Raw genomic sequence first — 24,491 nt, forward strand, 5'->3', positions numbered from 1 at the left:
ACAGAACTCCGTTCCAAAAGATGAAATGAAAAAACATTTGAAAAAATTTCCAAGGCCGTGATGGAGACAGGCCACACCAGGGACTCAGTGCAGTGCAGAGTGAAAGTTAAGGAGCTCAGACAAGCCTACCAGAAAACCAAAGAAGCAAATGGAAGGTCCGGGGCAGGGCCGAAAACATGCCGCTTCTACACTGAGCTGCATGCAATTCTAGGGGGTCCGCCACCACTACCCCACCCCTGTCCATGGATTCCGAGGTGGGGGTGGTAATCTCAGCCATGGCTGTGGATTCTGCGGATGGGGAAGATAAGGAGGAGGAAGAGGAGGACGAGCTTGCAGAGAGCACACAGCACTCCGTTCTCCCCAACAGCCAGGAGCTTTTTCTCACCCAGCCCTCCCAAGCCACTAGCCCAGACAATGAAGCCATGGAAGCCACCTCTGGTGAGTGTACCTTTGTAAATATAAAACGTGGTTTAAAAGCAAGCGTTTTTTAATGATTAATTTGCTCTGAGAACTTGGGATGCATTTGCGGCCAGTACAGTTATTGGATAAGTTTAACATGTCTGGGGATGGAGCGGAAATCCTCCAGGGACATCTCCATGAAGCTCTCCTGGAGGTACTCCAAAAGCCTTTGCCGAAGGTTTCTGGGCAAGGCAGCCTTATTCCGTCCACCATGGTAGGACACTTGACCATTCCATGCATGTAGCAAGTAGTCTGGTATCATTGCATGACAAAGCCTAGCTGCGTATGGTCCCGGTGATTGCTGGCATTCAAGCAACATCCATTCTTTATCTCACTGTGTTATCCTCAGGAGTGTGATATCGTTCATGGTAACCTGGTTGAAATTCAGGAATTTAATTAAGGGGACAGAGATGGCCATTCCTACTGGGCTGTTTGCCTTTTGCTTAAAAGAAATCCTTCCTTGCAGGTAACCAAGTGGGGGGAGGGGCGGTAATGGCGCTGAGCTTTTTCATGTTTGGCTAGCAGGGATCTTCCCTGCTACAAGCTACGCGGTGGGGGGGAAGGAGGGTGATTAGCAGTGATCTTCCATGATACCAGCCACATGGTGGGGGGAGGGGTAAAACAGTCATCCCAGAAAATTGGATTGAGGGGGTGGTTTCTGCTGCTGCATGTTAACAGGAAAGAAGCAGCACTGAACGGGCTTTCCTTGGTATTTGGGAAAGGAGGGAACTGTGTATATGAAGGCTGCAGAAGCTGAAAGATAGTGGCTTACCATGGCCGCATGCAAGCTGAATTCTGCTGCCCGGACCTGTGTCTGTGAGATCTCTAACACCAGAGCCGCAGGCACTCAATATTAAGATGCAAAATGCAACCTGGTAGTGAAATCACATGTGCTATGTAAGGTGAATAGTGTTGTTCACCGTGTAAGAGTATAAGCATTGTCCTGTAAAATGTATCTTTTTAAATACTTCTCTCCCTTTTTTCCCTCCCTCATGTAGCTGCAAAGTTTTCAAGCCTCCCTACTCCATCCCGAAGGCTATCTCAGGCAAGGTGGCGGGAAAAAAAAGACGCGAGGCGAAATGTTCTCGGAAATCATGGAAGTGACCAGCAATGAAAGAGCTCATCTGAAGGAGTGGGAGGACGTGGTAACAAATTACAGGAAAGATGCCAGTGAACATGCAGGTAGGAGGGATGAACGTGAGGATAGGAGGGATGCTCGAGATGAGAGATGGCGGCAGGAAGATCAGCAGTGGCGGGATCAAACTGACATCCTCCGACGTCTGGTGGAGCTTCAGGAACAGCAGCAGGGTCACAGAGTGCCGCTGCAGCCCCTGTGTAGCCACCTTCACCCCTCACCATGTTCCATATCTTCCTCACCCAAACGTGTAAGAACGCGCGGGGGAAGGCTTCGTGCACCCGCCCACTCCACCCCTGTGGAAGGCCCAACCAAAAGGCTGTCATTACTTTGAAATTTTTTTAGTGGCCTTTTTCTTCCCTCCTAGCCTCCTCCCAAACCACACCTGGGCTACCTTGTCAGTTCTCTCCCTCTTTTTATAATGACTTTTTAATAAAGAATACATGATTTTTAAACGGTAGTGACTTTATTTCCTTAAGCAAGCTGTAATCGAAGGGGGAGGGTGGGTTGCTTACAGGGAATGAGTCAATCAAGGAGGCGGGGTTCATCAAGGGGAGACAAACACAACAGTCGCACCGTATCCTGATCTGTGATGAAACTCGTTTTCAAAGCTTCTCTGATGCACACGGCTTCGTGGTGTGCTCTTCTAATCACCCTGGTGTCTGGCTGCGCGTAATCAGCGGCCAGCTGATTTGCCTCAGCCTCCTACCCCGCCAAAAAGGTCTCCCCCTTACTCTCACAGAGATTGTGGAGCACACAGCAAGCAGCAATAACAATGGGGACATTGGTTTGGCTGTGGGGTCTGAGCGAGTCAGTAATGTGCGCCTTTAAACGGCCAAATGCACATTCTACCACCATTCTGCACTTGCTCAGCCTGTAGTTGAACAGCTCCTGACTACTGTCCAGGCTGCCTGTGTATGGCTTCATGAGCCATGGCATCAAGGGGTAGGCTGGGTCACCCAGGATAACTACAGGCATTTCAGCATCCCCAACTGTTGTTTTCTGGTCTGGGAAGTAATTCCCTTGCTGGGGCCATTTAAACAGAGTAGTGTTCCTGAAGATGCGAGCATCATGAAACCTTCCTGGCCATCCCACGTGGATGTTGGTGAAACGTCCTTTGTGATCCACCAGTGCTTACAGCACCATTGAAAAGTACCCCTTGCGATTTACGTACTGGGTGCCCTGGTGCTCTGGTGCCAAGATAGGGATATGGGTTCCATCTATCGCCCCCCTACAGTTAGGGAATCCCATTGCAGCAAAGCCATCCACTGTGACCTGCACGTTTCCCAGAGTCGCAACCTTTCGTAGCAGCAGCTTAATGATTGCTTTGGCTGCTTGCATCACAGCAGCCCCCACAGTAGATTTTCCCACTCCAAACTGATTCCCAACTGTCTGGCGTTGCAAGCTTCCACAGGGCTGTTGCCACTCGCTTCTCAACTGTGAGGGCTGCTCTCATCTTGGTATGGCGTTTCAGGGCAGGGGAAAGCAAGTCACAAAGTTCCATGAAAGTGCTCTTACGCATGCAAAAGTTTCGCAGCCACTGCAAATTGTCCCAAACCTGCAAAACTATGCGGTCCCACCAGTCTGTGCTTGTTTCCCGGGCCCAAAATCGCCGTTCAGTAGCTAGATCCTGCCCCATTACCAGCAGGATCTCCAAAGCGCAGGAGCCCGCGGTTTGAGAGAATTCTGTGTCCATGTCCTAATCACTCTCGTTGCTGCTCTGCCATAGCCGCCGCCTCCTCGTCTGGCTTTGCAGGTCCTGGTTCAGCGCAGACTGCACGAGAATGTGCGAGGTGTTTACAACATCCACGATTGCGATCTTGATCTGAGCAGGGTCCATGCTTGCTGTGCTATGGTGTTTGCACAGTTCACCCAGGAAAAAAGGCGCGAAACGGTTGTCTGCTGCTTTCACGGAGGGAGGGGTGAGGCTGTACCCAGAACCACCCGCGACAATGTTTTTTGCCCCATCAGGCATTGGGATCTCAACCCAGAATTCCAAGGGGCGAGGGAGACTGCAGGAACTATGGGATAGCTACCCACAGTGCAACGCTCCGGAAATCGACGCTAGCCTCGGTACATGGATGCACACCGCCGAATTATTGTGCTTAGTGTGGCCACATGCGCTCGACTTTATACAATCTGTTTTACAAAACCGATTTATGTAAAATCGGAATAATCCCGTAGTGTAGACATACCCTAAGATTCCAATCCTGCAATCTGTTCTGCATTGCACTGGGGTCCCATTAAAGCACCTTATTTGGGCACAGGAGTTCACCTGTACAGGTCCAATTGTGGGATCAGCATCTAATAAGTGTATTATTTCAAGGTTATTGTGTTTGTTTTTTTTAAAATAGCTATTATCATTTTCAGATTCTTAGTTTTTTAATGTTTTAAAGTACACAAATGTTTTCCATTGGTAATATGGTTTCTTTTTAATCTTATTTTTACAAAATGTAAAATTTGGACCAAATTTAAATTGATATTATTCTTGTAACATAAACATCAAACTTTTATTTGGTTGTCTGTTAATTTGATGTATCAACTTATTTTTAGGACACCTTTGCATCTTGCCTGTGCTAATGGACATTCAGATATTGTTAACTACTTAGTGGACAACAAGTGCAAACTAAATCTGTGTGACAATGATAACAGATCTCCATTGATGAAGGTATGCACATTATTTAATGCAGTTATGTAAGATGTACTGATATTACTTTTCCACTTAACTATAAACTCTGTATTATGGAATGTATAAAGTTACATTACTGTCAGTGGGTATGTAATATAGTATATAAACAGAATGTTAATGCTGTTTTTTATTTATTAATTTCATTAAGTTGTGGCAATTCTAATAAGATGGAATTTAACTTGCAGAATTTCTTCTCTCTTTTTCTGTTATGTTCACAGGCAGTACAATGCCAACAGGAAAAATGTGCAACTATGCTGCTAGAACATGGTGCAGACCCTAACCTTGTGGATGTTAACAGCAACACTGCCCTTCACCTGGCTGCCCAGACTGCTAATATATCTCTAGTAGTACAATTGCTTGAGTACAATGCCCATATTGATTCACAGAATAAGGTAACTCCTTATTTTTAGAAAAAGAGAACAAGAAAAATTGTAGATTTCAACTTCTAGTTTGGTGTATGTTTTTAAAGAAAGAATAACCCTCATTTTTGTCTTAAAATGGTATTTTAAAATTTCTTTTAAAATCTGTTTTAATCAGAATCTTGGTATATAAATTATAGGTAAAGTAGCACCTCTGGGTGGGGGTGACTAGCCAAATGTTCCCCCCTAGGCCCCCTGCAGAGCCAGGACTTTCGGGGACATGGCCTCAGCGGTCTCTGTGATCCCTCTAAGGAGTACTGTGTGGCCTGGAGCCATACTCATAATTTTCCTGAGGCCAGTGAAGAGGCTGAAGTTGGTTCCTTATTCCTGGTTACATTTTCCAAGTTTCTTATTTGTGCTACCAGCTCCTTATGTGATTCCCAGTTCCTTATTCTAAGGCCAAAAAATTACTGAGAAATTTATTAAAGTTTTAGAAATGTCATCAAATTAATGTGATTGTGATAAATTTAAATTCCTATTTACTTAATTGTTTATTAATTAATCAAGGAGCTAGGAAATAAGTCTTTTAGTTTGTAAGGTGACACTGGACTCCTCGTTTTTTTGTGATGAAATAAGTTTCAGGTCACCCTAAGTGACGCATCCCTCTGACAGTCAGACAGTTCTGAAGGACTTGAGACATGCCACTCACTGACCCAAAACTTTGTTCCTGAGCAATTTGCTGCTAAATTCATGCTCCCACCCCACTTCCATATTGTACATAGGGCTTGAATAAAGAACTGGATTTTGACACAGTATCTGACAAAATTCGTTTTGGTCGCCCCAAGTGAACCATTCCTGTGATTGTCAGACTGTTTTTGAGGGATCTGTGACATGCCACTCCCAGGTCTGAAGTTTTTATTCTTTTGCAATATGCAATATCCCACCCCATCCCATTCCATATTATAAAAAAAGTGCTTGAATAAGGAGCTGGATTTTAACTGGCTGTATGAGATAAAATGAGTCTCAGGTCATCCCAAATGACATGTTTCTATAAGTGTTATACACTTCTGAAGTAACAGGGACATGCCATTTGCTGACACGAAGTTCATTAGAAGTATGCTCCTGCATGTTGCATTCCCACCCTGCTTCCAGATTGTAAATAGATTTTGAATAAGGAGCTGGGTTTTGACTGGCTGTCTGTGGCAAAATATGTATTGAGTCATCAAAATGACAGTTCCTGAGACTGCTACTTTGTTAGGAAGAGATAAAGATATGTCACTTTTAGATGTAATCCTTTATTTCTGGTCTGACATATAGTAACAAAGAGTCCTGTGACCCCTTATAGACTAACAGACATTTTGGAGTATTCACCCACGAAAGCTCATGCTCCAAAACATCTTAGTCTATAAGGTGCCACAGGACTCTTTGTTGCTTTTACAGATCCAGACTAACATGGCTACCCCTCTGATATCTGACAAATAGATTATCCCAATTTTTATTTTGTATTTTCTTTCTTAGTTAACATAACATATGCATGTGAAAAACAACAAAAAGCTATATTTAATCAATTTGTTGCAAATCCAGCTGTAATGTTTTCACAGAAATTACATGATAGTTGCAAGTGAAAGTGCCAGTAGGAACTTTGGTTTATTGTTAGACAAATTTAAGAATAGGAAAAATGGCTAAATTTTATTGAAATTTGTTTAATAAATGTTTTTATATCTTTAACAAAATTAGAGTTGTTTTGATCTTTACTAACAAAAATAACATGAAGACCCTACATGGGCACAGTTGGCTCCCAAGTAATCTTGTTTATTAACTATATGCAAACATACCATGCCTAGATTAATGCATACTGCTGTCCTGAATGGTGTCTAAAATATAGAAAACAGTGAACACCACTAGACTGCTCACAAACTATTTCAAGGAATACTACTTTATTCCTGAATACTACAATTAATTGAACCAGCTAGTGTCTTTAGTGTTGCTATAAGACTCTTACAACTGCCACGTGATTTGGTACACTTCACTGGAATTTGGAGAACTTTACCTGTGGCTCGAATATCTCCACCCCCTTTCCTTTCTAATTCTAAAATTCTGTCATAGAAATGCCAGCCCTGAGGTTGAGCAAGTTTGTGGGAACATACAAAATGTTTCTCAGCGCTGTATGTTATCCCAACAACCTGTGATAACACCTTTGTTTAATGAACTTTACTGTTTACACAAATAATGTTGATGACTTCTGTTGAATTAATATTTGAAACATTATTTTAAATATTAATGCTATATGCAAGCTACCTTGTATAGTTCTGCAGCGAGGGCAGATGAGGGTATTTTTCTGGACTAGGGACGTTTTGTTTTTGTCTAAATAATCAGCGATTGGTATTTGAAAACGTGTAGGTCACTACTTTGAGAGAGATCCTCCAAAATGCATCGTGTTTTCTTTCAGCTTACTTGCTGTCATACACAGAAATCTTTGAAGGGAGTAGGCAAGGGTTAAATTTTTAAATCTTTCTTGTGATCAGACTTATCTGCAAGTGTAATGAGTAAGATGCATGTTTCACTATTAATGAAATGATGTACTCAACATAATCCATTGCACTTGTTCACATTAATTCTGAAATTGTGAAATAAGTAAATAATTTGCTATTTATTTTATTGTAATACAGTATTTTAAGTGAGCAGTTGTTGCTGTTGTTGTTAGTGCTGATCAGTGGCGACGCCTATATTTAAGCATTCCCAAGGATTTGTGTGATAAGACACTGATTACCCAGAAGGGAAGTTTCTGCATGAATTTCTGCATAATTTGGTGCTGTCTGCCCTCCATAGGGAAGTTCTTATGGTCTTTAATCCTGACACAGCCAACTACTGCACCAAACATCCAAATGGAGTGAGAAGCTCTGATAAAGATATGTGTGTAGAAGGTTTAGTAACAGAGTTTGATAGATTGAAAAATGTTTAAATAGGAGGGGGGACCACTAGCTCATCGGATCTGACTTCTTGTATATCACCATAAAATTTTATCCAGTTGCCTTTGTATTCAGCCCTGTACCAATTTTGTGTTTGACTAAAATATATTGTCTAGAATGACATCCACTCTTGATTTACAGATATCAAGAGACGGAGAATTCATTACTTCTGATGATAGTTTGTTCTAATGATTCATCATCCTCTCTATTAAAAATTTGTGCCTAATTTCTCATTTGAATTTGTCTAGCTTCAGCTTCCAGCCATTATTTCTTATTCTGCCTTTGTCTTTAGTACTGTTTTTTGTACACATGAAGGTACTTACATTTCATAATCAATTCATGTCTGTCTTGTTTTTGATAAGCTAAACAGATGGAGCTCTTTGACTCTCATCCCAAGGCATTTTCTCCAGCCCTCGAATCGTTTTTGTGGCTTTCTTCTGTGCCCTCTCCACTAATTCAACATTTGTTTTAAAATGTGGACAGCAGAACTGTATGCAGTATTCTAGTATCAATCTCACCAATGCCATAAACAGCGATAAAAATCACCTCCATGCTCCTATTCAGTACTTCCATTTGTACGTACAAGGATGACATTGGCCATTTTCCCCACAGGATCACACTAGGAGCTCATGTTCGGTTGCTTGTCTACATCATTAATGATTTGGATAATGAAATATAGAATATATTTGTAACATTTTTGGATGACACCACCCTGGGAAGGATTGCAAGCTTTTGGTGGCAGAGTTAGAATTCAAGATGACCTTGACAATCTGGAGAATCGGTCTGAAATCAGCAAGATGAAATTCAGTAACGTCAAAAGTAATACATTTAGGAAGAAAAGATCAAATGCACAAATACAAAATGGGGAATAACTGGGTAAGTGATAGTACTACAGAAAAGGATGTGCAGGTTACAGCAGATCACAAATTGAATGTGATCCAGTAGTGTCATTCAGTGGTGAAAAAAGCAAACGTAATTTTGGGGTTTATTCACAAGAGTGTTGTATGCAAGATATGGGAGGTAATTATTCAGGTCTACTCGGCGTTGGTGAGGCCTCAGCTGGTGTGATGTGGCCAGTTTGAGGCACCACACTTTTAAAAAGATGTGTAGAAATTGGAGAGAGTCCAGAGGAGAGGAACAAAAATGATAAAATTTTAAGAAACCTAATCTCTGAGGAAAGGTTTAAAAACACTGGGTATGTTTAGTTTTTGAGAAAAGAAGAGTGGAGAGGGACCTGAAAAGTCTTCAGATATGTTAAGGAAGGTAATAAAGAGGATGGTGATCAATTGTTCTCCACATCCACTTATTGTAGGACAAGATATAATGGGCTTAATCTATGGCAGAGGAGATTCAGGTAAGATTAAGAAAAACTTTCTAAATATAAGGATAGCTAAGCACTAGAATATGTTATCAAGGGAGATTATGGAATCTCTGTCGTTGGAGGTTTGTAAGAGTGAGTTAGAAAAGCACGTCAGGGATGGTTTAGATCAGTGGTTCTCAAACTTTTGTACTGGTGACTCCTTTCACATAGCAAGCCTTTGAGTCCGACCCCTCTTATAAATTACAAATTTTGTATATTTAACACCATTATAAATGTTGGAGGAAAAGCAGGGTTTGGGGTGGAGGCTGACAGCTTGTGAGCCGCTGAGGGGTCCTGATCCCCAGTTTGAGAATCTCTGGTTTAGATATACTTGGTCCTGCACTGGGGATTGGACTAGATGACCTCTTAAGATCCCTTCAGACTGTACATTTCTCTGATTGTGTGACCACTAAATCCTTTTCAGAATCATTGCTTTCCAGGATCCAGTCCCCCATTCAGTAGGTTATCTTCATTCTTAGGTTTTAATGCATCTAAAAATAATTTTGTTTGAATCCAGATTGCTTTGTAGGATTGCTCTCTTCTCATCACTATTTACCTCTCTGCCAATCTTTGTCATCCACAAATTTTATCTGCAGTGTCTTGATGTTTACTTATTGTTGGTGAAAATGTTGAGTAGCATTGGGCATAGTCTGCATCCTTGCAGAACCTCACTAAAAACACTCATATTCATTGATGACTCTCCACTGACAACTACAATTTGAGACCTGTCAATTAACCATTTCTTAATCCATTTAATGAATGCTTCATTGATATGTTATAGTTCTAACTCTTTAATCAGAATGTTGTGTGGAAATAAGTCAAAATGTATTACATACTCTTCCACTGAGGTTCTTATACCGCACTCATCACCAGCATCTTCTATTAGTGCATTAAGCAATGCGATTACACGTCTGTCATATGGTGTTTGGTCTCTCATCCTCCCCAGGCATAGCAGCTTGTGTAGCACAGTGTCTTTTGTTTTGGCAGTGTTTTAAGTTTTTTTTGTTTTTGTTTTTTTATTAAACACATATCAGCAGGTATGTTTATGTTAGAGAAGGCAAGGTCAAAGAAATGAGCCTTGCAATTTGAGCAGAAAGTGGTGAGGCTTGTGATGGTGGTTAGTTCCTAGGGGAATTCATTCCACAGTGTGGGACCAGCCCCAGAGAGAGTTCTGTCTACTACACAGACAAGCTCTACCCTTATTGTAGAGAGTTTCATTGTGCCTGAGGAGCAGAGTTGTTGACCAATGTCTTTGTTTTGGAGTGTAGGAAATGATTTAGAAATCCTGAGTCTAGGCCACTGAGCTCCTTGAAAATAAGGACTGAGACCTTAAATTTGATTTGAAATTCTATGGGAAGCCAGCATCAAGAGTGGAGAACAGCTGTGATGTCTTCATGATAGCCTTTGTTGCTGAGGAGATGTACTTCAGCATTCTGTACTAGATGGATTTTTCAAAATGCTGAAGTCTTCGTGCCTCGGTATATCACATTGCTATAGTCTAGCTGAGTGGTGACAAAGGTATGAATAATTGAGGCCAAGTCATAGTCCTCTAGGGTGGGATGGAGTCTCCTAGTCTTGTGGAGAGGGTAGAAAGCATTACTCAAAGTTGCTGCTATGTGAGAACTTAGCACCAGTGAGGAATCCAGGAGTATTCCTAAACTATGGATCTAATAGACTTAACTGTGGGTGGGCAGCTTCAACCGAAGGAGACTGCACTGTGGCTGCAAACCCTTTGTCTTAATCAATCACACTTATAATGTCATCAAAGAATGAAATCGGATTTGTTTGACAAGACTTATTTTCCATAAAACATATTGATTGGAATTAATTATATTCCTGTTCTTTAATTCCTTAGCAACTGAATCCCATATAAGCATTTCCATTTTTATTTTTATTTTTTTTTTGGTCTGGGATTGATGTCAGGCTTACTGGCTTATAGTTACCCAGGTCATACTGCCTGCAGTATGTGAATATTGGCACAGGATTAGTACTCAGGAATTTCCTTAAGATATAGATTTCCTGAGTCAACTCTTCTAGGATTCTTGGGTGCGAGTTATTAGGGCCTGCTGATGGACTGGAAAGTAGTTCATCAGCCTCGTGATACAAATATATCATCCTGCTTCTTTTCAAACATGGAACAGAAATATGTACAGTACTGAATACTTTCTGCCTCATTAACAATTTTACTATCTCCATCTAATAATATGCCTTTTAGTCCTTGGGAATTCTGCACCAAAAAATTAAAAAATCCATGCACAATATTTTAAAATTCTGCATATTTTTATCAATATAATGCAATATAATCAAGCTGGTTTCAATTATTTTGGGAATTTATTTAAACTACAATACAATGGATGGAGAATGGGAGTGGGGAGCATTTGAGGAAATCACCAAGCCCCCTCTGTCTATTAGAAATGTAGCTGGTATTGACCCTTTACTTCTAGTTATTAATCAACAAATATATGCAGCCATATGCTCAGTGTTAAATCATAGGCAACTGAAGAGCAAATGAGGGCTGGGGACTCAAACTCACAATTTATATTGGCTATTGACTATCTCCAAAAAGGAGCACATTTTGATAGGAAATTTTTTCACTCCAAAAATTTAGACCAGTTCTAATCACTAAAGCACCATGAGCATTTATAAGGCCATATTGTCCTTTACAATAAGGCTCCTTTATACTACTCTGGCAATGTAAAGGAGCCTTAAAATTTTTACACGTTTTATACTTCTGGGGGAATTCACTAAGAACAATGGGAACAATTCACTAAGCAGGCAGGCTGCTACATTCTGCTCCACCTGAGGGAACAGAGCCTGCCCCATGCCTACCTCTTCAGAAATACCCCAAAGCCCTGCCCTTCCACGCCAAGTGTGCCGCAATAGCGAACAAGAGGGATAGAGTGTCTCTCTCTCTCTCTCTCTCTCTCCTACATGCATGACTGCCCAGCTCTCCCGCTCGCCTGCAGTGATTTATGTCTCTATTGGCTGCTCTGGGTGCACAAACCAACCTGCCTGTGCTGCTGGGGAGGGAGCACATGATGGCTCTTGCAGCTTCCCTTTGCTTCCCTGTCAGATGTCATTTTTCTGCTGGGAAGCATAGACATCTGTGGGGGCCATGAATTCGGCGCATGCTCGGTGACACAATTTCCCCAGGAGTAGCCTTTACCCCAATACCATTGCTAGATTTTTTTTTAAGTTCTTAATATTCTTTTATAAACTCCTTATTGTCCTTAGCCCTGCCAGCCATAGATTTTTCCCTGTTGTCTCAAGCTTCCCTTCTCAATTTTCTACACTTCATAACTTCTAATTTCCCCTATTTTCTAAGTCATGTGCTGGCTTTTATTTCTAATTGCTGCCTCCACTTCGACAGTGAACCAGGATGGACTTTTCCAAAGTTGTCCTCCTTCTTAAGCATGACATTTTGTCCATCTAATAAACTCTTCTTAAAGATCTCCCAATTTTCATGAACAATTTTTTTTCTCCCAATCAGTTTCATTCATAATTTTCCTCAGCTTTGAGAGATTAGCCCTCTTGAAACGTCAGGTGTGTGTGTGTGTGTGTGTGTGTGTGTGTGTATATAGAGAGAGAGAGAGAGAGAGAGAGAGAGATTGAAACAATCCTCTGTTTATCCATATTGAATGTAATCAGGTCATGATCACTGGTCTCTAAGCAACCACTAACGTCCAGCCCAGTGACTAATTCATCTTTATCTGTTGTAATGAGGACCTAAATAGTTACTTCATGTTGGGTGCAATACCTTCTGTGTTAATTATAGATGATAATTTCCTAAACTTTGAATAGCTGGAATGATGTTTTATTACTAGCTGCATGAAACCTCCAGCATATGTCTCCCAAATTGAACTCCCCTATAACCACACCATTTATGTCAATGCATTAAGCACCTGTAAGGAGTAACTCATCCTGTTCTGGGATTTCATTCAGTGCCATGTAACCGACTCTCATCAGACTCCATCACGGACTTTATTAGTTAGCACATTGATCCATATGGATTCAAGATCTGGTGGTTTGGAGTTATCAGTAACTCTAAAACACAGGTAACGGTGTCTTTAATATAGAGTGCCTGCTCTCCCCCTCTTTTACCCATTCTAGTCTTCCTAAATAGATTATAGCCAATCCCACCATTGCCTCCAAGTTTCAGTAATGCCAATTATATAATTTTTTTCTCATCAATGAGAGTTTCTGATTCCTGTTGGCAGCATTGTTATAGAAACAATTAAAAATATCATCTTGTTGTGTTGCCACATCAATTTAGTCTGTTTGTGCCATCTTGAGTTTAACTTTTGTACCATGTTTTCCTTCTTAGCACCTTCCACTTGTGTTAGTTGTTTAGTGCTCTTGCAGCTGCTCCAGCTAGTTTCCAACCAAGACTAGCACCCTACTTGTGAGATGCAGGCCATCCTATATGTAAAGCCCCTCTCCATTGGAGTGTGGCCTAGTGTTTCACAAAACGAAAACCTTCAGCCTCACACCAATTGTGTAGCCAATAGTTCTCTTCCAGTATTTTCCCCCTTCTCTCACTTATTGGATTGGTAGAGCTCCACAAAAATTGCTTTCTTTTTCTTCTACTCCCTTCCAAGATGCTTGAGGTCTTCTATATCTCAGTAATTCCATGTGACGCTGAGTTTATTGGTTCCAGTATGTATCATCATCAGTGGAGACTTGGCAGACAACCTCATAATCCCGTCTAATCTTGCTGTTACATCTCATATCATCACTCCATGGAGATAGCACGCTGTCCTGTTGTCCTTGTATCCCTTGCTGAATTTTCTGTCCATTCTTCTTAATGTGGAATAATCAGTTATGATTGTTTGAATTCTTAGAATGGTTGAAGACACTCTCTTGGTTACTGTTTATTTTATACTGCAAGGATACCACCCATCAAGTGTGATCCCTGTAGCTTTCTGTTCCATTCCTCCAAAGAAGTTCTTTTATGGTTGACTGGCCAAGTATCTGAAAATGTTTTGATATTTCTAGACACAAGGTGAGTAAGGTAATATCTTTTATTGGATGAGCTTCTGTTGATGAGAGAGACAGACTTTCGAGTTACAGAGAGCTCTTTATCAGGTCATCTTCTAGTCGAACTGAATGCCTCCTGGCTCTTTTCCTTTCTAGGTCACCGATTGCCTGTTTGCCCCGCTGGTTTCTACTCTCTCCAGTTCCCTTCCACACGTGACAATGATTTCCAAATCTGGTTGTCTCAGAAGCCTTTGTTTTCTTGGATGCTGCACAATGTTTCAATTTACGCTTCCAGAACATGTATTTTCCCCTCCAGTGTGGGCACCAGCTTGCATTGCATGCATCAGAAATCTGTTCTGTCTTCCAGCAGAAAGGAAATATAGCACATCCAAGGCAGGTCACAGCAGTTCTCTCATAATCCATATCTGCTAACTGGTGTAGCCATCCCTAAAACAGCAATCATACTCCTTCTCCAAACTCCCACCAAAACTCATCTGGTTTTCCACTCCAGTTCACCTGGTAACTGACTTACATACTAAGATACAATGCTGAGCTTCCTCCCTCACAAACAAGGATGGAATAACCACTCAGACTGCAAACACTTGTTCTGTTCAAAGCCCCAACAGTCGTAGTGACAAGGCCCTCCTTGATACATAGACTTGTCTCACTTGGCCAGTTCAGGAGCATATAGCCCAGCCACAGAACCCTCATGAAGAACAAACAGATGGAACAAATACAGCACTTAGCACGTCCTTCTGCCAACAAGCCTAGGATCTACAACTTCTCCCTCTGAAACAGCCCTGTTTGCCCTTCCTGTTACCCTGCTAAAGAGTGTGTATGCTTTGGGGTCAGTGGAGGAGGCTGGTGATATGGGCCACAATTTTTCACAAAGAAAAGTTTCAAGTAAGGGAGTTCCGTGTCTCAGCTACACAGAACAGTTTAATGTTTGTGGCGACATATCACTTGGGGTAACCCAAGAGTTAGTTGGTCATGTACAGTCAGTCAAAATCCAGCTCCTTGTTCAAACTCCATATGCAAAATGCAAGTGGAGTAGGGTTGTGAGATGTGGCAGCAGGCTGTTCAAGAATGAAGCTTCAGGTCAACAAGAAGCCTGTCCTATCTCCTTCAGAATAGTCTGACAGTAATAGGGATGTATCATTTGATGTGACATAGAATTTATTTTATCATGTACAGCCACTTAAATCCCAGTTTGTGATTACTTAATTAATACAAAATTAAGTAATTAGTAATTTAAATTTTTATCACATTGATGCAGATTAATCTGATGAACTTTTTAAAAATTTAAACTTAATGGATATATTTTTAAACAATTTTGGACTTCAAATAAGGAACCATAAATAATCTGCTGGTATCACAAAAAAAAAAAATCTTCAGCCTCTTTTGGAGGGTGGCCCTTCTAAGAAGTTGCCAGAATCCCACAGAAAAGGGAAATTCAGCAACAGAGCTGCCAGCAGCACCAGGGAACAGGGTAAAGAATTAACACCAGGTCTATGCTAGGAAAGCTTTGCTGGTACATTATACTGGCAAAGGGCTGCTAGTGTGGACACAGATTATACCAGCAAAGTTGTGCGTCCTTTCTGTCCTCGAGCAAAATAAGCTGTACTGGCAAAAGCACAGTTCTGTTGGTATAATTGTATCTACGCTTGAAGCTTTTGCCTGCAAAGCTACCTCAGTCTGGGATCACACGCTAACTGATATAAATATGCAGGTGAAAGTTTGCAGTATACACCTGGCCTAATAACCGAGCCCTCTGCTTTTATGGTCCTTCCACAGAACCATATCCTTGGGGGCACATGGCCCCAGCAGCCTCCTTCCCCTTCTAGCAGCTAAAACGTGGTGTCTTTACAACCTCAGGAACTTTGATGATATCAGCAGTTCCAGACCGTAATCTGCTTTATGAGGTTGGAAGATTGCCTGGCTCCTGAGGGTGATGTTACAGTTGGAGAGGGTGTAATTTATGGACTGTCGTCAGTAGCACTTTTGCCATTCTGAATTGCAGAGTTATCAAAGTATATGCTCCATATTAATATAATAACCTTTTCCTCCACTGGTATGTGATAGCTGCAAGGACCCATTCCTAGTCCTGAACTGTTGTAGAGGGAATGGGAGAACTCTCAAGTCTCAGTGTACAAAGCATCCCAGAGGAAATAGGGCTTTATGTACATTGTCTAAAAGAGTTGTGGGGATGATTTGTTAGTTCCTTTTCATGAAAGGAAACAAGTATGTTTGGTAGAGAGGCAGTTGCAGATCATTTTTCCACGTTCTAGCTAAACCAACAAATAGTATTAACATAATAAGCAAGTCTGGGTCACGTTTATGGGAATAGAAGTGAGAAATGTTAAGTGAGCGCCAGGTGTTATAATTTGGTAGAATATTTTAAATGATTATTTTAAATAAAATCAAAAACAAAAAAAAGTTAAATTATATGGAACTATCAAGCTGGGGCCTTGTTAATTTTCATACTGCTATACAGTAATAGTTACTTTTTTTCCCTCCTGTTGTTCATTTCTGGCTGTGTCTTGTTTTATCCTAGGTTGTAATTTTTAGAAGCATAGACTATGTCTACTATTATATTTGTAAATCATCCAGTGTTGGGGCATTTGGGTACTATTGGTGTTTTTAATATTTTAATATTTAATATTTTAATATTTTTATAGTTTTTATTAATATCCAATGAAAAGGAACAAAATGAATATATACATCTTTCAAATAGACCGATGGATTCTAAACATGAATGATCTGTCTGCTCTAATTTAAACTGTTGTAAATATGGAGTAACTCCATTGAAACTGATGAAGTTATACTGTAATAGCAGTGTAAGTAAGGAAGCAAGCTGACTACTCTTCTGAATAAAAGAGGGCATCTATAAAATCTTGAAATTGAAAGATTGAAAAATAAGAACTGAATCTCTCCTCAGTTTCTATGTCTGCAGTGTCATCAAGGAACATACAAGCTTCAACAAGATACCGTAAACTGAATTTGGGACTAAAAAAATAACCTCATGCTCAGACATTTTATATGCAGCAATTTGCAAACTAATTATTCTATCATATAGTACTTGGTCAAAGTTAGTGATAGGTGATTGGAGCTGGGACAGAGATGCTTGTCTGAAGAATCAAATTATGTAAATATTAGTGTCTTGATCGTCTGATCTCAGTACATTCCAAAGTACTACAGAAATTTAGGATTTGCAGCTTCTGTGTTGTCTAAAGTTCCTCAGAATTAAAAATTTTTAAATTATGAAGTTTTTTCACGAGTGTGAATGAGATTTTAATGATCAAATGTGTTATGTTAATACTGTACAATGGCATATGTGAATTTTAATTTTTGGTCTCTGTCAAGCTTTAAGTAGAAAGTATACACATCACAAAACCTACTGTTTATTATTTTGTTGGCAGTCTCATTACAGATTATATGAATTAGATGAGCTTGGAAACCTGCCTACCACCTTTACCCTACTATCAAGGATGAGGAACTTTAATGTTGGTCCCAGGATATTAGAGACAAGATGGGTGAGATAATATCTTTTATTGGATCAACTTCTGTTGGTGAAAGAGACAGGCTTTTGAGCTACACCGATCTCTTCTGAAGGTTGTCTCTTTCACCAACTGAAGAACTCTTTTGTACTCAAAAGCTTGTTTCTTTCACCAAGAAAAGATATTACTTTACCCACATTGTCTCTCTTTAGTTATTAATCATATTAAATCTAACTTTTATTTTAAATAGAAAGTAGGAGTGTGTGCATATGCACAATACATCGATGGAAAAAAAATGTATCTTTATTCCATAGGAGGGGTATACACCGCTAACTATTGCTATAACTGAAAATCACCAAGAGATGGTAGAGTTTCTTCTTAGAAAAGGAGCTGATGTACATGCTAGAGACAAGTCTAAAAGGTAAAGTATAGGTCAAACTATTATTGACTAATCTACAGAATAAGCAGTAGCCCGAAATTATGGATGTTACAAAAGTAATACGGAGGCAGGTCCTCTGGTGTAGCTGATCTTCACAAAGCACAGATCAAAGATGTGTGTAAAAAGATATGTTAAAGCCTGCAGACAGCCCAATGATCAGTGTGATGTGGAGTGATCTGAATCCACCCACTTTCCTCAGGTCTTGACTATCTTCCTTGCTAGATCTGCATGAGGGAAGTGCTATCTTGTAAGAAAACCTATTCCATCTGAGCAAAATCTGGACTACTCTGGCTATACTAGATTCCACTGGTGGTGTGGCACAAAGCGGAAAAGAATCTGTCCCTTAGCTTCTTTCTTGCTAGATGTCTGCTTTTAAGAATAACCATGGTCATGAATAACCATTACAAATACATTTTAAAATATATAATCCTCCAATTTTGTATTAATTAGCCCAACAAGGTTTATTTTTAGCAGAAGAGGATTGCATGAATAAGAAATTCAGATTGTATCAAATTCTGATCAGAAGATTAATTGACACTTATCTTAGATGCGTCCCTTTTCCAGCAAGTGGAAGAAACCCCAATTCTGGATGGTTAGGAGTTATTTTACTGCATAGTAAAGCCTAGGAGAGGCAGACTTCATTCTTGCAGCATCTTCAGTTCTTTAACAGCTTGCTGTATGTGCCCTTGATACACATTGTAGTATCCTAGTGAAGACTTAGTAGAAGGAAAGATCCTAGCACATGCAGCTCACAAGTGATCATCTTCCCAATGTGGATTTAGTCTGCTAGTGCAAAATCATGTATATTTTGCTGCTTGCAGGTCTCCCTAAATCAGACTTGTGATTGACTATATCTCACTTCAAGTGCAAAATAAAATAAAATCTTCTCTGTGAAAATATATTTCTGTGGGTTGGCTGCCATATTATTTGTGTCTGCCAAGTAATAAGTGCAGAAGGAGTCTGCAGTTTGCAGAATACATGCCATGTAAGAAGGGTATTGTCTATGTGATGAAAAGAAGAGCTTCTTGGTTCCTTGTCAGAAAGTAGTCTACTTGGAAGCCATATTCAGTATGAGTGAAGAAAGATTTTTCCTTGGTGAAATTTCAGTTCCTATATCTGTTTCATTGCACATTCAAAAATGGTTTGGCTATAACATGTCCCCTTAATATTCTTACAATCTCTTTGATTATGGGTATGGGAGAGCGCTATAAATGTTAAGTAAACAGCTAAGTATGCAAACTCCTCTCATATTGAGTTCTGGAAACTGAACTACCCTTTTTATCTTGGGCTCATAATCTAATAAGTCCTCTTCCACTGACTTCTGCAGCCATTCTTTTTCTATAAAGAGACTTTTTTAGGAAAGAATTCACACTGGTTGTACCAGAGTGGTGGGAGACTTAGTGATGAGTTGAATTAGTGTTAGTAGAGGTAAGAATTTTTTGAAATATTCCTAATTCAAACATATCTTCTATATTGTTAGTGTTACAGTAACTTGTAAGACAACTGAGTGCAGTAGTTTATTTTCTCTTCTGTTTACGCTTGAGTCTGAATTTTTTGGGTGTCTTGTTTTGATTTTGTTTAACTTGCACTAGGAAGAAAGAGATTAATTATTTTTGAGAACAAATAGGGATTAAAAAAATGAAGATGAAAGATCATATAAATTGATGTTAAATGTCGTCTTGTGGTTGTTTTAGAACACCCCTCATGATTGCTGCCTCTGGAGGAGAGCTTAGTTTAATAAAAGTTCTCCTTCAGTACGGTGCTGACGTTTCCCATAAAGATATAAATGGATGGACATCTGAGGACTATGCTCTTATTGGTGGATACTCTGGGTAAGTTTTTACACCTCTTTCAAAACTGTAAAGTCAGAGCTGCAGATTTGATAATGGAGTCATTTGGTAGCAATTCTATAGTTCTAATACTGTATTGAAATTTTAATTTCAAGTTTGAAAAATAATTCCTCTGTTTCACACCTCAGTGATTGAATTTAGTCTTCAAATTTGGCATGATAACTTGTCAAAAGACAGTTGAAAGTTTCATGTTGATAAACCGTACAATATTTATATGTATCTACTTAAAATCTTGAGATATTCCTCCACAAGAAAATCTTTGTTAAATTGGAATTTAAGTTGCTAGACTGCATATTGTGCAATGCAAAACCTAAAAAGCAAGGAAATAAGCAGTTAAATCATTCAGCATTGCATCTGGATTTCATCTGTCAGTTTTCTATCTCAACCTCAACAACTAATATAATTAACCCGTAGAACTCATTGCTACAATAGATCATTGAGGCCACTAGCTTAGTAAGGTTAAAAAAGATTAGATGTGAATGAGACCATGCACAGACTAGATAATATAAATTTTTGAAAATTGTTGTATTGTCATATTTCAGGACATAAGCCAACTAGTAGCTGATGGGTATTAGAAATAAAATTCCCTTAAGGGTGGCAATTCCATTATTGTCTGCAAGAACTGGTTACTGTCAGAGACAGGACACTGAAACACTGGTCTGATCTACTATGGCAATTCCTATTTTTCTAGAAAAGAATAAATATATCCATAAAGTTTTAACCATCTACCCCTATCAGAGACTCTTGCAGGCTTCCTAAGGTTCCTGGGGTATCTGGCTGCTCCAAGTAGCATTTACTACCCTTACTGATCCCCTCAGTTCCCAGTGTCTCATAGGGTTTCTTGCCATTTCAGAATTAGGAATTCCTCATAGCATTGAGACAATAATACTTAGGTTTTTTTTTTTAATGAAGTAAAAAAAAATTGTTGAAGTTTTAACAGGTTTAGAAAGCCTTGCTGGGTAAATATCAGAGACTAAATTATTACTAAATTTTAAGCCTCCTGATCGTACATTTGTTACAAAATGTCAACAGAATAGGGTTAAATCTCGTTTCAGTTGCACAGAGGGACTAGGCAGGGATGTCTGTTTTCTCCTTTACTTTTGCACTAGCTATAAATCCTTTTGCACAGAGAATAAGGACAAATAAATCTATCGTAAGAATTAAACTTGCAGTAACACATCAGAAAATACCTTCATATGCAGTTGATGTAATATTATTTTTTTATCTAAACTAAACATTTCCCTAAAATTAGTTTTTAAAGAAATCTATGAGTTTGAGAAAGCATCTGGATTTAAAGTAAATTATGCTAAATCTGAAATGCTAGCTAAAAATTTGCCAGATTCTGAAAAGTAATTCCTTTAGAAAACATTTTTGGTACACATGAGCAACAACTCATATAAGATACCTGGAAATTTAGATCTCAAATAGCCTAGAGGAACTCCAAGATTTAAATGTCAAACCACTACTTCAGCAAATGAAAAAAGATCTGGAGTGCTAGTGAAAGCATGCAATTTCTTTTTTTGGAAGAACAACCCAGTCAAAATGAACATTTTTGCCAAGGATAACTTGTTTCCAAATCTTTCTGTGATCATCCCAGATTAGACCCCAGCCGGATTTTCATAGAATATTAGGGTTGGAAGAGACCTCGGAAGGTCATATAGTCCAATCCCCTGCTCAAATCAGGACCAACACCAACTAAATCATCCCAGCCAGGGCTTTGTCATGGGGTTGTTAGAATTTATGTGGAATAAGAAAAGACCAAGAGTGAATGCAGATACAACTCTACCCCAATATAATGCGACTCGATATAACATGAATTTGGAGATAACACAGTAAAGCAGCGCTCTGGAGGTGGGAGGGGGAAGGGGGGCAGGGCGCACGGATGCACACTCTGGTGGATCAAAGCAATTTCGATATAACGCTGTTTCACCTATAATGCAGTATGATTTTTTTTTGACTCCCGAGGACAGCGTTATATCGGAGTAGAGGTGTACTTTGTACAGACCCATTAAAAAGGCTGTGCTATTGTGACAGACTTTTGTTACCAATCTGTCTGAAGGCATTAGTTGATCAGGCTGATGCCTCAGGATCTTTTCAGGGAGGAGATGACGAAGCACACCAAGGGTCTAAGTTTTTAAAGCTTTATTGATAAAATAATAAAATAACAGCAGAGTGTGCTGGGAACGCTCTCACATCACTCAGGGGAAGAAAGAAAGCGTTAATGCCTTAAGCCGTAACCCACTTTCATACTCACACACGCACGACCCAGGTTGTCCAAGAATCTGCTGTGCTCTCCGAGTTGCTTCATCTCTCAGGAGGAATTTTAAGTCCTGGGCTCATTCACTCTCACTGTTCTCGCTGTTATCTCTCCAGCTCTGCTTAACTTAGTTCTTCTCTTTTCACGGCTGGGCAGTTGCTGATTTATTTGAGCCCATAACCTTGGGCTGGGGCCAGCGTCTTATCTTCAGACTGAGCTTGCTAGCTGCAGTGTTGAGTTAATTCGTTCTCTGCTCTTTTCTTCTGCTTTCCCCTTTTTCGGCCTCCTGTAACCTACAAAGGAAACTTCCATTCCCCACTCGCACACCTTTGACCCTCCCCAAAATGCTTTGCGATGTTAGCAACAGCGTTAGCAATATACAGTGCTGATCTGCCTTCCCAGGGGACTCCTTGGGGTGTGACATTACCCTTTCCAAATATTCTGTGGTAATGTCAAGCCAACTAGCTCAAAGAAATAGTGTATTGAGGGCTCTCTAACTCAGCCAAACACTGGATCTTTATTGAATAAGAAAATTTTGGCCATGTAAACATTATTTAGGCTACCATTGATTGATAAATAAAAAATTATGCCTTCCAGAAATTTATACACATCCTTTAGCAAAGGCTACTCTATGGATTTATGATAGAAGTAGATAAATTATTTTCCTTCACTGATGACACCCATTGCAAATAGTCCAGATCTTAACCAAAATCATGAATGAGAGAGCTTGAAAGATTGGGAGAGCCATGAAATATATAAGGTTGGCCTGCTATTCAATGAAGAAACTTTTGTAACTTATTTAGAGATCAAAACTAACTTTAACTGGCCTGCTCTCCTATGGTACCAATACTTTCAAATTAGGCATTATGTTTCTCAACATTTAGAAGAGCTATTTTGTATACAAAGCTAAATTTAATAGACGGAGTGGCATCTGGTCAATTAAAAACAAAATTATAGCTAATTTATATTAGGGCTGTATGTGCTTCCAAAAATTAATTGTGATTAATCACACGATTAAAAAGATTAATTGCACGATGAAACAATAATGGAATACCATTGAAATATTTTTGGATGTTTTCTACATTTTCAAATATATTGATTTCAATTATAACACAGAATACAAAGTGTACAGTGCTCAGTTTATATTTTTATTACAAATATTTGCACTGTAAAAAAACAAGAGATATATTGTTCAAATCACCTAATATAAGTACTGTAGTGCAATCTCTTTATAATGTATTTTGAACTTAGAAATGTAGAATTCTGTACCAAAACAACTGCATTCAAAAGTAAAACAATGTAAAACTTTAGAGCCTACAAGTCTATGACATTGCATTCCATATTCTTTATGAAAATATGCTTATGCTATGAATATGATATAACTGAGATGTACTTTATGCTAGATGGGTCTTGTAAGGTATCACTGGAAAGATTATAATTTACTGAATGTAATTATCCAATTTTATGCCTGTGTCATTTCTGTATCTGAAGTTAGGAATTTTGACTATGTATCTCTATATCAACTATGCTACTTTGGGTGACGTGACGCCCACTGCTAACACTTCAGATACACCAATGGAAAAGCCCAGATGGGGCTGATGGCCCATCAGTGAGGACAATGGACTGTGAAAAGGATTGACCTTCCTGTGGATGCTCCATACTGCCACTGACTCATGGATTCTGTGATACAACATATCAGGTGATCAGGTCACCTAACTACTAAACTCCATCTTGGACTGCTGAACTCTTCCACTGGGAGGTGGAGGAATCAAACAAAGGATTATGGAACGCCTGTATAAAGTGGGGGAGGAAAACAATCAAGGTCTTCAGTTCATTTCTCCTCCTGCTCCCGACCCAAAGAAATACTTGAAAATACCTGGAAACAAAAGGACTGGAAGGAGGAGAGGTAGGTGGAGAACTGCTTGTCCCAGGCTGGAAAGAGAGCTGGCCTGTGAAGAAATCTACCTAAGACAATATCCAGGATGAGGAATTACTCTTTATAACCAATTTCTTTAGTGAATCAAGCTTAGTGTTGTGCTTTGTTTTGTTTGCTTGGTAATCTGCTTTGTTCTGTTCGCTACCTCTGTACCACTTAAAATTCACCTTTTGTAGTTAATAAACTCATTTCTTGTTTATAATATAACCCAGTTTATGTAATTTCTAACGGGGGGGGGGGAGGAGGTTGTGTATATCTCCCTCCACATTGAGGGTAGGGGTGAATTTCATAAAACCTTTGGGTTTGTACCCTGTTAAGGGAGTGGGCACCAGAGTGCTGGGGCAAGCCCCTAAGCCTGAGTCTTTCCAGAGCAGATCTCTATCTCTCTGTGCAGCTGGGCATGGCTCTGCCTATGTGATTGGCTGGAAGAGGCTTGTGAGCCTAGTCCAGCAAGACCAGGTAAAGGGGACCCAGGCTGGCAGAACAGATCGACTCAGTGGCATCCTAACACATCTGGTGGCATTCGGGGGGGGTCAAACTGTAACAAACTCCACTCAGTCCTAT

General features: G+C 39.8%; 1 protein-coding gene across 11 annotated transcripts in view; it reads left to right on the top strand.

The window, feature by feature from the left end:
• Positions 1 to 24,491, top strand: part of ANKRD7 (ankyrin repeat domain 7) — a 195,886-nt gene that overhangs the window by 5,795 nt on the left and 165,600 nt on the right. For 9 of the 11 annotated variants that reach the window (XM_050935977.1, XM_050935978.1, XM_050935979.1 and 6 more), the window contains exons 2-5: positions 4,148 to 4,262; positions 4,502 to 4,675; positions 17,760 to 17,866; positions 19,579 to 19,716. In XM_050935977.1, coding sequence (XP_050791934.1) covers positions 4,148 to 4,262; positions 4,502 to 4,675; positions 17,760 to 17,866; positions 19,579 to 19,716 — 534 coding nt within the window. Of the gene's footprint in view, positions 1 to 4,147; positions 4,263 to 4,501; positions 4,676 to 17,759; positions 17,867 to 19,578; positions 19,717 to 24,491 lie in introns of those variants that run through there. The other 2 variants (XM_050935984.1, XM_050935985.1) reach the window with 2 other exon arrangements.

Source organism: Gopherus flavomarginatus, chromosome 1 (assembly GCF_025201925.1).
Source record: "Gopherus flavomarginatus isolate rGopFla2 chromosome 1, rGopFla2.mat.asm, whole genome shotgun sequence".
NCBI lineage: Eukaryota > Metazoa > Chordata > Testudines > Testudinidae > Gopherus > Gopherus flavomarginatus.